Raw genomic sequence first — 12,392 nt, forward strand, 5'->3', positions numbered from 1 at the left:
AAAAATAAATCTCATTGGAGTATAGTTGCTTTACAATGTTTATTAGTTTCTGTTGTATAGCAAAGTGAATCAGTTATACATATACCAAGGAGGAAAGGAGTGATGAGATGAATTGGGGGATTGGAGTTGACATATATACACTACTATATATAAAGTAGATAACTAATGAAAACCACTGTATAGTAGTTCATTTATAACCACTGTATAGTAGTTTCATTTCTCAGGGATCTCTACTCAATGGCCCATTCCTTTGACTCTCTGGCCTACTGCAATGCTGGATCCCTGGGCTAGGGCTCTAAAGTGAGGTATTTTCTATTGATTTTTGAAGTACAAGACCTGGTTTGGATGGAGAAGCTATGGTTTTGTATTTTTATCATTCCTTGTGATTTCTATGTATAACCTTATAATTTGATCTCTCTGGCATTTAAAGGCTTTACTTTGGGATATATATTTCCATACCCTCTTGCTTTCCTCCTCCTTTTTCTTCTTCCTCCTCTTCTTCTTCCTCCTCCTCCTTTGTCTTCTTCCTCCTCCTATTTTTTTCTTCCCCTCCTTTTTTGTTTTCTTTGTTTTAAATGTGTTTCCTCAAAAGGCATCTTCCTTCATCTTCCATATCAGTGTTTTCAGGAGCCTCTTTTTTTGTGTGTATTTGAAACCTGTATTTTTAGTTTAGTTTGTAAAGAAACAAATGTGCATTATAAAGATGGGAAAAAAGTAAAAAGCAGTGGAACAAAAGACATCCATACACCCCAAAGAACAGTTGTTTTCAAACAGAAGGCGAGGCTACAGGAGAGAAGAGTAAGCTTGGTCTCAGGTCAGAGCATGACATGGCCCCTGAGGTTCAGTTTCCTCATCACCAAAATGAAGGGTTTGACTTGATGGTCCTCAGGCCACTTCCAGCATTATAAATGACTTAGTGATTGGACATAATTGTCTTCAAATAGCTGAAAGGCTGTAAGGGCATCCAAAGGAGCAGATTGATCAATGCAGTTCCAGACTCCAGAAGATGAAATTGGAATCGGTGGGTGGAGTGACAGGTAAACTATGAAAACTTCACTAATAATCAGAACCCCCAAATAGAGAGAGGACAACCTGTCAAGTGCCAAGGTGTCTGCTCTGGGATAAACTGATGCCCATCAGTTTCAGTTTCAGGACACTCTTTTCTAGTCTTTCTCATTCCTAAAGACTTGTTGTTGTTCAGTCACTAGGTCATGTCCAACTTTGCAACCGCACAGACTGCAGCACACCAGGCTTCCCTGTCCTCCGCTATCTCCCTGAGTTTGCTCCAACTCGTGTCCATTGAGTCGGTGATGCCATCCAACCATCTCATCCTCTGTCACTCCCTTCTCCTCCTGCCCTCAATCTTTCCCTTCATCAGGGTCTTTTCCAACAAATTGGCTCTTTTTATCAGGTGGCCAAAACATTGGAGCTTCAGCTTCAGCATCAGTTCTTTCAATGAATATTCAGGGTTGATTTCCTTTCAGATTGACCGTTTTGATCTCCTTGCAGTCCAAGGGACTCTCAAGAGTCTTCTTCAGCACCACAATTCGAAAGCATTGATTCTTAGGTGCTCAGCCTTTTTTATGGTCCAACTCTCATATCCACACATGACTACTGGAAAAACCATAGTTTGACTATGTGGACCTTTTCAGCAAAGTGATGTATCTGCTTTTTAATACGCTATCTAGGTTTGTCATAGCTTTTCTTCCAAGGAGCAAGCATCTTAATTTCGTGGCTGCATTACCATCTGCAGCTCAAGAAAATAAAATCTGATACTGCTTCCACTTTTTCTCCTTCTTTTTGCCATGAAGTGACCTTTTAGGTGCCATATTTCAATAGGCAGAGTGGTTCTTGTGGTTTAGGAGGAATGTGCAAAGATTTCATTCTTGCTCAGAATTCTCACTGCTCTTCTTCCCTACCCCAAGTTCTTCTATCCTCAATTTATTTTCCCCAAACCTGCTATGTTTTCCCAGTGGAAATCTACTCTTATTTGGTTTAAATAAAAAGGTCTTTGGCACTTCCAAAAATGCTCAAAGACTACACGATTATGTGTATACAGATTTCCATATTATTATGTGAAGGCCCATAGCTGTCATTTATGAATTACCTATTGTATTCTAAATGCCTTCTAATTAGTGCATCAGGGAGTAGCTCCTTGAATTCTCCCCACAATTCTTTCTCATATCAGTTCCCCTCTACAGAAAAGTAATTTCTCCAGCGTCATACAGCTCAAAGGCATATTATCATTTCAGTTGCTCAGTCATGTCTAACTCTTTGTGACCCTATGGACTGCAGCCGCCAGGCCTCTCTGTTCATCACCAACTTCCAGAGTTTACTCAAACTCATGTCCATTGAGTCGGTGATGCCATCCAACCTTCTCATCCTCTGTCATCCCCTTCTTCCGCCTTCAATCTTTCCCACCATCAGGGTCCTTTGAAATGAGTCAGTTCTTTGCATCAGGTGGCCAACGTACTGGAGTTTCAGCTTCAACATCAGTCCTTCCAATGAATATTCAGGACTGATATCCTTTCGGATGGATTGGTTGCATCTCCCATCTGTCCAAGGGACTCTCAAGAGTCTTCTCCAACACTACAGTTCAAAAGTATCAATTCTTCGGTGCTCAGCTTTCTTTATAGTCCAACTCTCACATCCATAAATGACTACTGGAAAAACCACAGCTTTGACTAGACAGACCTTTGTTGGCAAAGTAATGTCTTTGCTTTTTAATATGCTGTATAGGTTGGTCATAACTTTTCTTCCAATGCTAACATGCATTCAAAAGAAAGACAAGGGAAAAAACCCATAAACATTCTAAAGCTAGTTTTCTGCCTCTAAACTCGTGTTCTTGATCTCTGCCTAACATGCATGAGTCTTTGTACAAGAAAGAAAAATTATAAAAATGTTTTCACTAATGAGTAAAATATACTGTATCAGCTTAATGACACAGAAGGATAATAAGCAGAAAAAACAAGACTTGGAGTGAGGCGTACTAGATTTGGGACTAGGTCCATCATTTATGAGCCCTTTAAACTTGAACAAGTAATTTTACCTGCTGAATTAGTTTTCTTTTGCTGTGTAACAAACTACCATAAATTTTGTGGCTTAATAGGACATCCAACTGCAAAATCCAGAACTCTCTCAAGTTGGAAGTCTGGATGAGCTCAACTGGATTCTCTGCTTAATTAAGGCTAAAATCAAGATGTTGATGGTCTGATCTTACGTGCAGTTTCTAGAGAAGAATCTGCTTTCAAGATCATTCAGGTTGTTGGAAAAATCCAGTTGCTAGCTCTGCGGCTCATGCTTTCTTACTGGCTGTCAGCCAGGGGTCGCTCTCTACTCCTAGGAGGCTGCCCACATTTCCAGTCTGGATTTTCCTAGGAGGTTTTTGTGACGACGACTAAATGAGAAGTATTGTACATATAGTGGTGATGGATATTATCATTGCTTAATGTTGCAGGGTGTAGAGGCTACCCCTCAACCTCTAAACACAGAACATGTCTACACCACAGGAAATCCTACCAAGAGGCGGGTTCCAAAGTCTTATAACAGAAGTGTCAGTTGGTCTTCGCCAACAAAGACAGAAACTGGGTTTTTGTGCTGGACAAATGTTTATTGAGTGAAGTGGATGAGATGCGGTGAGGTGTCTATCACCAGTAATGAGAAGGGTGCTAACTGGCCTTCCTGCAGTGAAGAAAAGGTGGCGAGGGTTGGGAAAGGCTAACCCCGCAGGGGGCAAAAAGTGAAGAAGTGGTTTGGATTGCAGTAGGTGAGAAATGCCTGCATCGCCAGTTGGGTAAGCGGACCCCCCTCAATGGGCGGGCACTTGTGAACACAGGGCCACCTCCCACCCCCGCCCCTGCCTGGGCTGTGGGTACCTGTGTGGGGGACGCCGGGGAGACTGCCGGGGGCGCGTCTGACTCGGTCAGCCCCTCACAACCCAATCCCCCCTCCGTGAGCGGTGCAAGTGGAGTCTCCCAGTCTGCGCCCCCTGGCTCTAGCTAACCAATCTCAGTCCCACTGTTGGTTGTAGCATTTCGCCCGGAGCCTCCGAGCGTACTGGTTGCCGGCTGCGGCTGGGAGCTTGGTTGCGCAATTACTTGCCGCCACTGCGGCCGCGGCCAAAGCCACCTGGGCAAGGAGCGAATTTGCCGCGAGGTTCCCGCCTCGGAAAGAGGTAAAAGCTATCTTTCGCCTTTTTTCGGGCACTCAAACGCAAGGTGTAGCGAGCGAACCAGCCTGGATTATCGCGGGGTGGCAAGCAATGGGCACGTTATCAGGGAAGCGGGTACCTGGGGACAGTTGCTGCAGGTTAGGGGTCTCTGTTAGCATTACGAATCCTGGTCCCTGTGGGCTTCCTGGGCGCCCCCACCACTGTCCCCCGTGACCACACCCTTGATCGCGGTGTCTGCGGCAACCTACCCTTGCCCGCAGTGATCGATCCTTGTCAGAGATGCGCATAATTTTTAATACAGCAGGAAAGAAAACAGCAAGGGCTTATTTAGGGTGAAAATGTTTGCTAACATCGCTCGGATGTGCATGTTTTAAGGGTTGGCAAGCTGTCCATTATTGCGGTATTCTGTAGTGTGGCATGATAAAATAAAATAAAAATAGGTGTGTAGCCACCGCGAAAGCAACAAACAGGTATTATTGGAAGAAGAGGCTCGGGGCGCTCCTGCCCTCCTCCCCACCCGCATTGCCTTTGGTGGGCTCCTGGGGTGGGCAGGGAGACAGCTCTCCGCAGAGCCTGGAGGAGGGAGGAGGGAAGTGGGAGGAGTGAGGAGGGCGGGGTTAGCGAGCGAGACGAGGCAGACCCCACCCCCTGCCTCCCCACCCCACGTCCCCAGGGAGAACTGGTCTAGGCGGGCGCTGCGACAAGACACCATTCTGAGCTAGACTCTCACCGCTCACACATCGTCTCTTCTCTCCTCCTCCGTAGGTGTCCCTCACTGCGGGCCAAGTGCCAGAGAAGCAGTGCACGCACCTCTCAGCTAATACCTGACGATGGGCAACTCCTGCTTCGGCCTCAAGGAACGGCTGATGAAGCGGCTGCGGCCTCTGCCGACCGTGATCGTCATCCGCACCTGCCTGCCCCAGAGAAGGAGCAGAGATTTCCGCGTGGTGGTGCTCGGCTCGGCCGGCGTGGGCAAGAGCGCGCTGGTGCAAAGGTGGGTGCGCGGCAACTTCCGTGAGGCGTACCTGCCGACCATCGAAGATACCTACCGCCAGGCGCTAGGCTGCAGCCACAAGGCGGGCGCGCTGCACATCACCGACACCACCGGTGGCCGCCGCTACCGGGGCCTGCAGCGCCTTGCCATTGCCAGGGGTCACGCCTTCATCCTGGTTTATTCTATCACCAGGAAGCAAACCCTGGAGGAGCTGAAGCCGCTCTATGAGCTGATCCGTCAACTCAAAGGTAACAACCCGCAAAAGTGCCCCGTCATCCTGGTGGGCAACAAGTGCGATGAGAGCCGTCGGGAGGTGAGTGAGAAGGAAGGTGCTGCCTATGCGTGCGAGTGGAATTGCGCCTTCTTGGAGACCTCGGCCAAGATGAATATCAACGTCCAGGAGCTGTTCCAGTTGCTGATTAATTTCGAGAAGAAGCCGGCCGCCGCCGCAGCCCCTGCCGGCACCCAGCCGCCGCAGAAGAAGTCCCAGATCCCGAAGACCGCCGAGAAGCTGCTGGGCAAGTGCATCGTCATGTAAACCCTGAGCCTTAAAGATCGCGCCCCCTCTTCTTCTTCAGCGTCCCGAAAACATGGACTGACCCCCTTGTGCTCTGTCACCTGTACCTGACTGGCTTTTGTGCTGTGGTTTGGGTTGTAACAATTAGATGTCAATAAATGTTCCTTGTGAGTTAATAACTTTCCTTTTCCCCAGGCGAGAGAACTCGAATTGTTAAAGTAATGGACATTGTTGGAGGAGAGGGAAAAAGGATGCATTTCAAGGATGGAACTTGGATGGACTTTAGAGATTAATGTTTGAAAAAGAGGCTGGAAATAGCAAGATGAATTGAAAGATACCACTGCCCTTCTTGTAATCCTATTATTGTGTCTTATTCTTAAACATTTCAAGTCCTGTAAGTGTCTAATCATATCTCCCCATTGTGTATTTGATTGTTAAGAAACACGCTTTTGCTGCAAAAGCTCTGACAGATGGCTGTGAGACAGAAATACTAAACATGATAAATAAATGAATGTCCTATGGTTGAGCATTGAGGGTGGGAGAAGAGAGAATTGTTAAAGTGGATCTTGCTTACTATATATGTGCCAGTTGTTTCATAAGTCATTTAAAAATGTTTGAGTATTCTATATCCCTGTTTAAAATAATTATAACAGTTCTATGACTTAATAAAGCTTTTCCTGCATGCAGTCAGCTGTAATAATTTCTTTTTCACTGAACAACAACAAAAATTACCCATTGCCAGTCACAACTGGTGAAGATTTCTAATAAAAATTTTACACATGGAAGCCCATGCCCTCTTGAAATTAGCCAGTTGTGGGTGGGGGTGGTTCATGGGTCCCTGCAATGCAGAGCTAGTTTAAATCCATCACCTTTCCTGGGCTGATTCAGGAAGAACTCTAGGCATCTTTGAAGAGGTTACTTGCCCATTTTGCTGCTGTCTTGGAGGTGGGTGGTGAAAAGCAAACTCTGCCTCAAAAGTCTTTCCTCAAGAACTACTGGATAGTGGATGAACCTAGAGCCTGTTATACAGAGTGAAGTAAGTCAGAAAGAGAAAAACAAATACTGTATATTAAGGCATATATGTGAAATCTATAAAAACGGTACTGATGAACCTATTTGCAGGACAGGAATAGAGATGCAGACAGACAGACGAGTCAGGTGGACACGGGGGTTAGGGAAGGGGAGGGTGGGATGAATTGAAGATTGGGTTTGACATACATACACTACCATGTGTAAAACAGATAGCTAGTGGGAACCTGGTATATAGTGCAAGAAGCTTATCTCGGTGATCTACGGTGACCTAGAGTGGTGGAATTGGGGAGGAGGGAGGTCTAAGAGGGAAGGGACATATGTATACACATAGCTGATTCACTTTTTTGTATAGCAGAACTAGCACACCATTGTAAAGCAGTTATACCCCAATTTAAGAAAAAAAGTACTGGAAATAGGAGTGGGGAGTGGGATGGAAGGTAAGGGGAGAAACAGGTGGGATTTGAAATCAGAAATTTCTAAGGAAGATCTTTTTTAAAGATTCATTTTATATTTGAACATAATTTTTTTTGAGTGAGGGAATATGTATCTATACATACCCTTGCTTTCAAGTGTTTTTCTTTTTTCAGTTAAAGAGAAGTGGGGAGGCTCTAAATCTGGTGATTTTTCCCCATAAAATATCTCTTACTGGATAAATATTTATTGAACAACTTAAAATGTTTACAAAATGCCTTCTTATAACTTGATTTTGAGGGGAGAAGCACATCATTGAGAAGGAATCATAAACATCTCTCACATAGTAGAGTCAAAATTTTGAGCTTAGAAAATTCATTCAGTGGCTCCTTTTAAATAGACAGTTATTTAAAATTTTTCCTATTCACTTTCAAATCAATTCTCAACCACTAGAAAATACCTAAGTGGTTCTGCCATATTGCTTTTTATGTATTCTATTTTAAAAATAATATTTCTTAGGTAACATCCCTAATGGAGTAATTCCATTTATAAAAGAAAACACTCTATCTTGGCTATTTTTCAGGTGAATTCTCCTTGAAAAACTGTGTTGCACTCATTGTTTTTCTTTGTAGAGGAGCAAAGGCATTACTAAGTGACAAATACTACACTTTAGAAAGGGAAAGGAGGAGATTTAATGTTAGCAGTGGTAAGTAAAAATATTTTTAAATATAGTAAATATTTATACAATCTATATGCCATTGTTTCTACATCACATTAGAGCAAATACTTATATAATTTTTGTACATGTCGTTGTTCTACATTATACTATTTAATCCTCATGACAATCCAGTGAAGCAGATACTGTTATGCCCATTTTGCAGGCTGATAAATGTTACAAAACCAGTAAGCAACAGAGCCAACATTTGAAGCCCGGTGTTCTGCTGCATGTTTGGTGCTTTTAACCACCACAATGCATTTCCATTCTAAGATGACTAGCCCAAGGACAAGTGAGTTGACTCTTCTGTTCTCTATTTCTGCTATACAGGTTTGGAAAAGGAAGCTTTCTCAGAGCCTCCCTAGAATCCTGAAGGGAAGCAAAGAAGCAAAATGACTGTTACAAAACACACATGATGGTTTAGAAATAAAGAGAACATGAGGTGTTGGATAACTTTTCCCCGAAGAAATTACATGGTTGGAATCTTTTATGCCTAGAGACTTAGTAGATCTCTCTCCAAAATAATTATAAGCTTGAAAGAAGCTTTACATTGTTACCTTGGAGCAGGGACCATGTAAACCAGTCTAACAGTTCTTCCAGCTAATGGTGTTATTCAAAGAAGCTGGAACCTATAGCTTCTAGTTTTTGCACTATCCAGTATAGTAGCCTCTAGCATTATGTAACTTTTGCACTTGAAATATGGCTAATCCAAAGTGAGGTGTATTGTAAATATACCATACATTATTATGAAAAGAATGGAAATAGAATATCTCATAATTTTAATGTTTATTACATGTTGAGATAATATTTTAGATACGGTGGATGAAATGAAACATACTAATTTTTTATTTCTTTTTGCTTTTTAAAGTGTGACTAGTGGAAAATTTTAAATCATATTTGTGGCTCATTTTTGGCTCACGTTATATTCCTCTTGGGCAGTGCTGATACATAGTAAGAGTGGCTAGCAGAACTAATTTCCAATTTGAATCGTACTGCATATATTAGCTAGGATCAACAATCAAGTGTCAAAAAACATTAGCATGTATTTAAAGTAATATGTGTTGTCAGATATCTACATAACTTCATGAAATTCAATATTAACAGAAATGTAACAAAATCCACTGAGAGGTATGTTTGCATATAAATGAATGTGAATTGAACATCTATAAGCTACATCTATAAACCTGGACCCACAGGCCCAGAACTCAGAAAAATAAATATGTTAGCCAGTGAATTCAGGGAGTTGGTGAGAATTAAAATAAATGAAAACTGAAAATATGCCCACTGCACTGATATGATGTTTTTTCAGGCTACTGATACTGACAAATCTGTCATCTATTATGATGCTGGAAAGTGAAGAAACCTAGTAAGGAGATAAATGCAATTTTATAAACTGGGATTCAAAAAATTTAACTGACACCAGTATCATGGGTCTACATGGGTGCCTTCATAGATGCTCTGTTCTTTCCCTCAGGGTAATGTCCCTCAGGTAATCCCCCATGTCTGCCTCCAAGTTTCCTTTCCAGTCTTCTGAGAGCATATCACACCATGGACCCTTTTCCCCAGACAGCCTGGGCAGTTTTCTGTTTCCTCGAACATCCTATGTGGTCATTCCTTTGTAGTTTCTTCATATAAAGAAGAATAATTTTCTTCCATTTTCTGTCCATCAAAATTTTGTTCACCATTTAAAACCCTTCCCAAATACCAACTATCATTACCTTTGAAGGCTTCCTTATTTTTTAAATAATTATTCACACATGTTATTAAGGGTCAGCAATATCCTACCCCAGTGCCAATCCCTGGGGTACAGCATCCCTACCTTTAAGAAGCTCATAATCTAACAAGGGAGATGGGGGGTGGGCAGGGAAATGCACAGCAGAATGTGACAGGTGCCAGAAGATGAGTCCATTCTCCTCCCTGCTATCATATTGATCTTTCAAAAATGCAGTTTGATTACACTACTGCTGTTAAGAGCCATCATTTGCTAGCTATTCTGACAAATGCGCACAAAACTACGCAGACAAAGATGTGTTACAGCATTGTTCATTCTACCTCTGCTATTTATTGTGTGTCTGAGGGGCAAGTCCTCTGGGCATCATTGTCCTCAGATGTGAAATGGGGATGATGATAATAGCTTCTATTCAGGATGGTTATATTAAATGAGTTAATACATACAAAGTACTTAGAATAGTGCCTGGCACATTCCAAACAATCCATAAATATTAGCTATTACTATTATTAACAGAAGACTGGAAATTACCTAAATGACTATCAATATGGGCTTAGCTACATTAAAATAATAATGAGGTGATACGGGCCAACACACAATATCTCCAAGGCTTATTTTAAGCCTGCTTCCATTTGAGGGTTAGAGTGTGTGTGTATAATTGTATATGCATAGTAGAAAACTCTTCTAGAAGGATATTCAAGTAAATGTTAATAGGCATTGCCTCCAAGAAAGGCAATGACTGCTTAATGGGGAAGAAGACCCACTTTTCATTTTATAACCTTTAATACATTTTGAATTATATTGCCATGTGCAATGTTGTTTTTCTAATTATTGAAAAAAGCCAGATAATTTCCTTATGAGTCTTAGCAGGAAAGGACAGAGTAGGAATTAGAATCCAAATTTTCAAATACCAGCCCCAGTGCTTTTTATATTGTATTCAATATTAGTAACCCCAGTGAGGAAACCACATAGTCTAACTGAAAGGAAAAAATATATATTACTGTGTACCTAGCATAGGGCATTTAACAGACAAGGAATAGATGAGACTCAGAACCATTAAATAATTAACCTGAGCTCACACACTGGGATCACTGAGGCTGGGATTCTTCTGCAGATCTACCTGATATCACCAAAATGAACCCAAAATCAAAAAATGTAGGTTTAATACTGTGTCTTTCCTTCCTTGCTTTTTTTTTTTTTCTGTTCACAACCTTGTGAGTTGTGCAAAGGAAATAAACTAAAACCTGTGAAAGCATCGAGCACAAACCCTAGGCACATAGTAAGTCCTCTGCCACTCAAAGAAATTGGACTGATGTTTTCTTCCCTCTTTAATGCTCCTGGATATTTACTCCATGACTGATGTGAATGTCATTCCACCCAACACCCACGGCCTTGGAGATTATGTTCACCTGATATTTGTAGGAGAAGCACATCTAAAAAATTCCATTTCTAAAAGCTCTATATTCAGGCGTGGGAGGTAACCAGCTCGCCACGTTAATGCATGTCCTCCTGTTTACTCCTTCAGCTCTGAAAGCTCATGTGGACTCTTTGTGAAGGCAATCATTAATCCAGAGTGGGAGAGAAAGAGAAGGATTCAGAGAAAAATTACTGGTAATTGCAGAGCTCTATTAGTATGTTTTTCTCTGCAACCTGGAGCTGAACATTGTGCAATGTATTTGTTCCCAGTGTAATTTAAATGTGAATTAAGCAGTGCTATGAGGCCAGGCTGTTTGAGGACAAGGCAGTTCATCACATGTTTGGAATTATTGCTTGAAAATGCCCACCTGAGTGAAAAATGCCTCCTATCCTGCTGGTAGAATCACTCCTTAAGATACTAACTATGATATTAGCTCTGCTGTTCTTAACCAACTAGCCACCTCTGGAAACTTCTGTGGACTGCAGTTCATCTTTGAAATGAGAGGACCTCAAACTCAAGGTCCACGGAGGGCAAGAAGGCAGTCTAGATGGTAATATGTGGGAAGATTATGCCCTTCCATAGGGAAGTGCCTCTGTCCAGTTCTACTGGGAGATATGGACCCCAGTGTTATAAATTTGTTTTCTGATATTTGTGGGGAATCTCACAATTTTTAATATTGACAGTTAATTAAAAATTGTTGGCACAAAACATACACATAGATCAATGAAATGGTATAGAGAGCCCAGAAATAAACTCACGCACATACGGTCAATTAATCTATGACAAAAGAGGCAAAAATATACAAGGGAGAAAACACAGTCTCTTTAATAAGTAGTACTGGGAAAACTGGACATCTACGTGTAGGAGAATGAAATTAGAACATTTTTCTCATACCATAAACAAAAATAAACTCAAAGTTGATTCAAGACCTAAATGTAAGACCAGAAACCATAAAACTCCTAGAAGAAAAGATAAGCAGAACACTGTCTGACATAAATCTCAGCAATATTTTTTTTGGCTCTGTCTCCTCAGGCAAAGAAAACAAAAGCAAAAATAAACAAATGGGACCTAATTAAACTTAAAGGTTTTGCACAGCAAAGGAAACCATCAATAAGAAAAAGATAACCTACTGAATGGAGGAAAGTACTTACAAATGATAAGTCCAATATGGGATTAATCTCCAAAATATATAAAGGTCCAAAACCAAGTTCACATGATGCTGTTCCCAATGCTAGAAAACATCAAGATTTCATGCAGAAGTTGGGGTAATTGCCTTGTCTCAGATGCTGCGTACTTTGTCTCCAAAGTGGCATGACATTCCAAGAATCTCACCAAATCTCTTATGAAAGCAGAATCTTCATCTCTGGTTCTAAATCATAGCTCAATAAAACCTCAAACTTTTTCCT

General features: G+C 41.7%; 1 protein-coding gene across 1 annotated transcript; it reads left to right on the forward strand.

The window, feature by feature from the left end:
• The first annotated feature begins 4,005 nt into the window (after positions 1-4,005).
• On the forward strand, positions 4,006-6,368 carry DIRAS3 (DIRAS family GTPase 3). The gene is made up of 2 exons (XM_043461008.1): positions 4,006-4,174; positions 4,937-6,368. The coding sequence occupies exon 2, from the start codon at positions 5,002-5,004 to the stop codon at positions 5,701-5,703; it is 702 nt and encodes a 233-aa protein (XP_043316943.1). The 5' UTR covers positions 4,006-4,174; positions 4,937-5,001; the 3' UTR covers positions 5,704-6,368.
• The last annotated feature ends 6,024 nt before the right edge of the window (positions 6,369-12,392 follow it).

This window comes from Cervus canadensis, chromosome 2 (assembly GCF_019320065.1).
Source record: "Cervus canadensis isolate Bull #8, Minnesota chromosome 2, ASM1932006v1, whole genome shotgun sequence".
Classification (NCBI taxonomy): Eukaryota; Metazoa; Chordata; class Mammalia; order Artiodactyla; family Cervidae; genus Cervus; species Cervus canadensis.

Excerpts from the sequence above, each read along its gene's own strand:
- DIRAS3 (XM_043461008.1), top strand. The coding sequence starts at position 5,002 with ATGGGCAACTCCTGCTTCGGCCTCAAGGAACGGCTGATGAAGCGGCTG.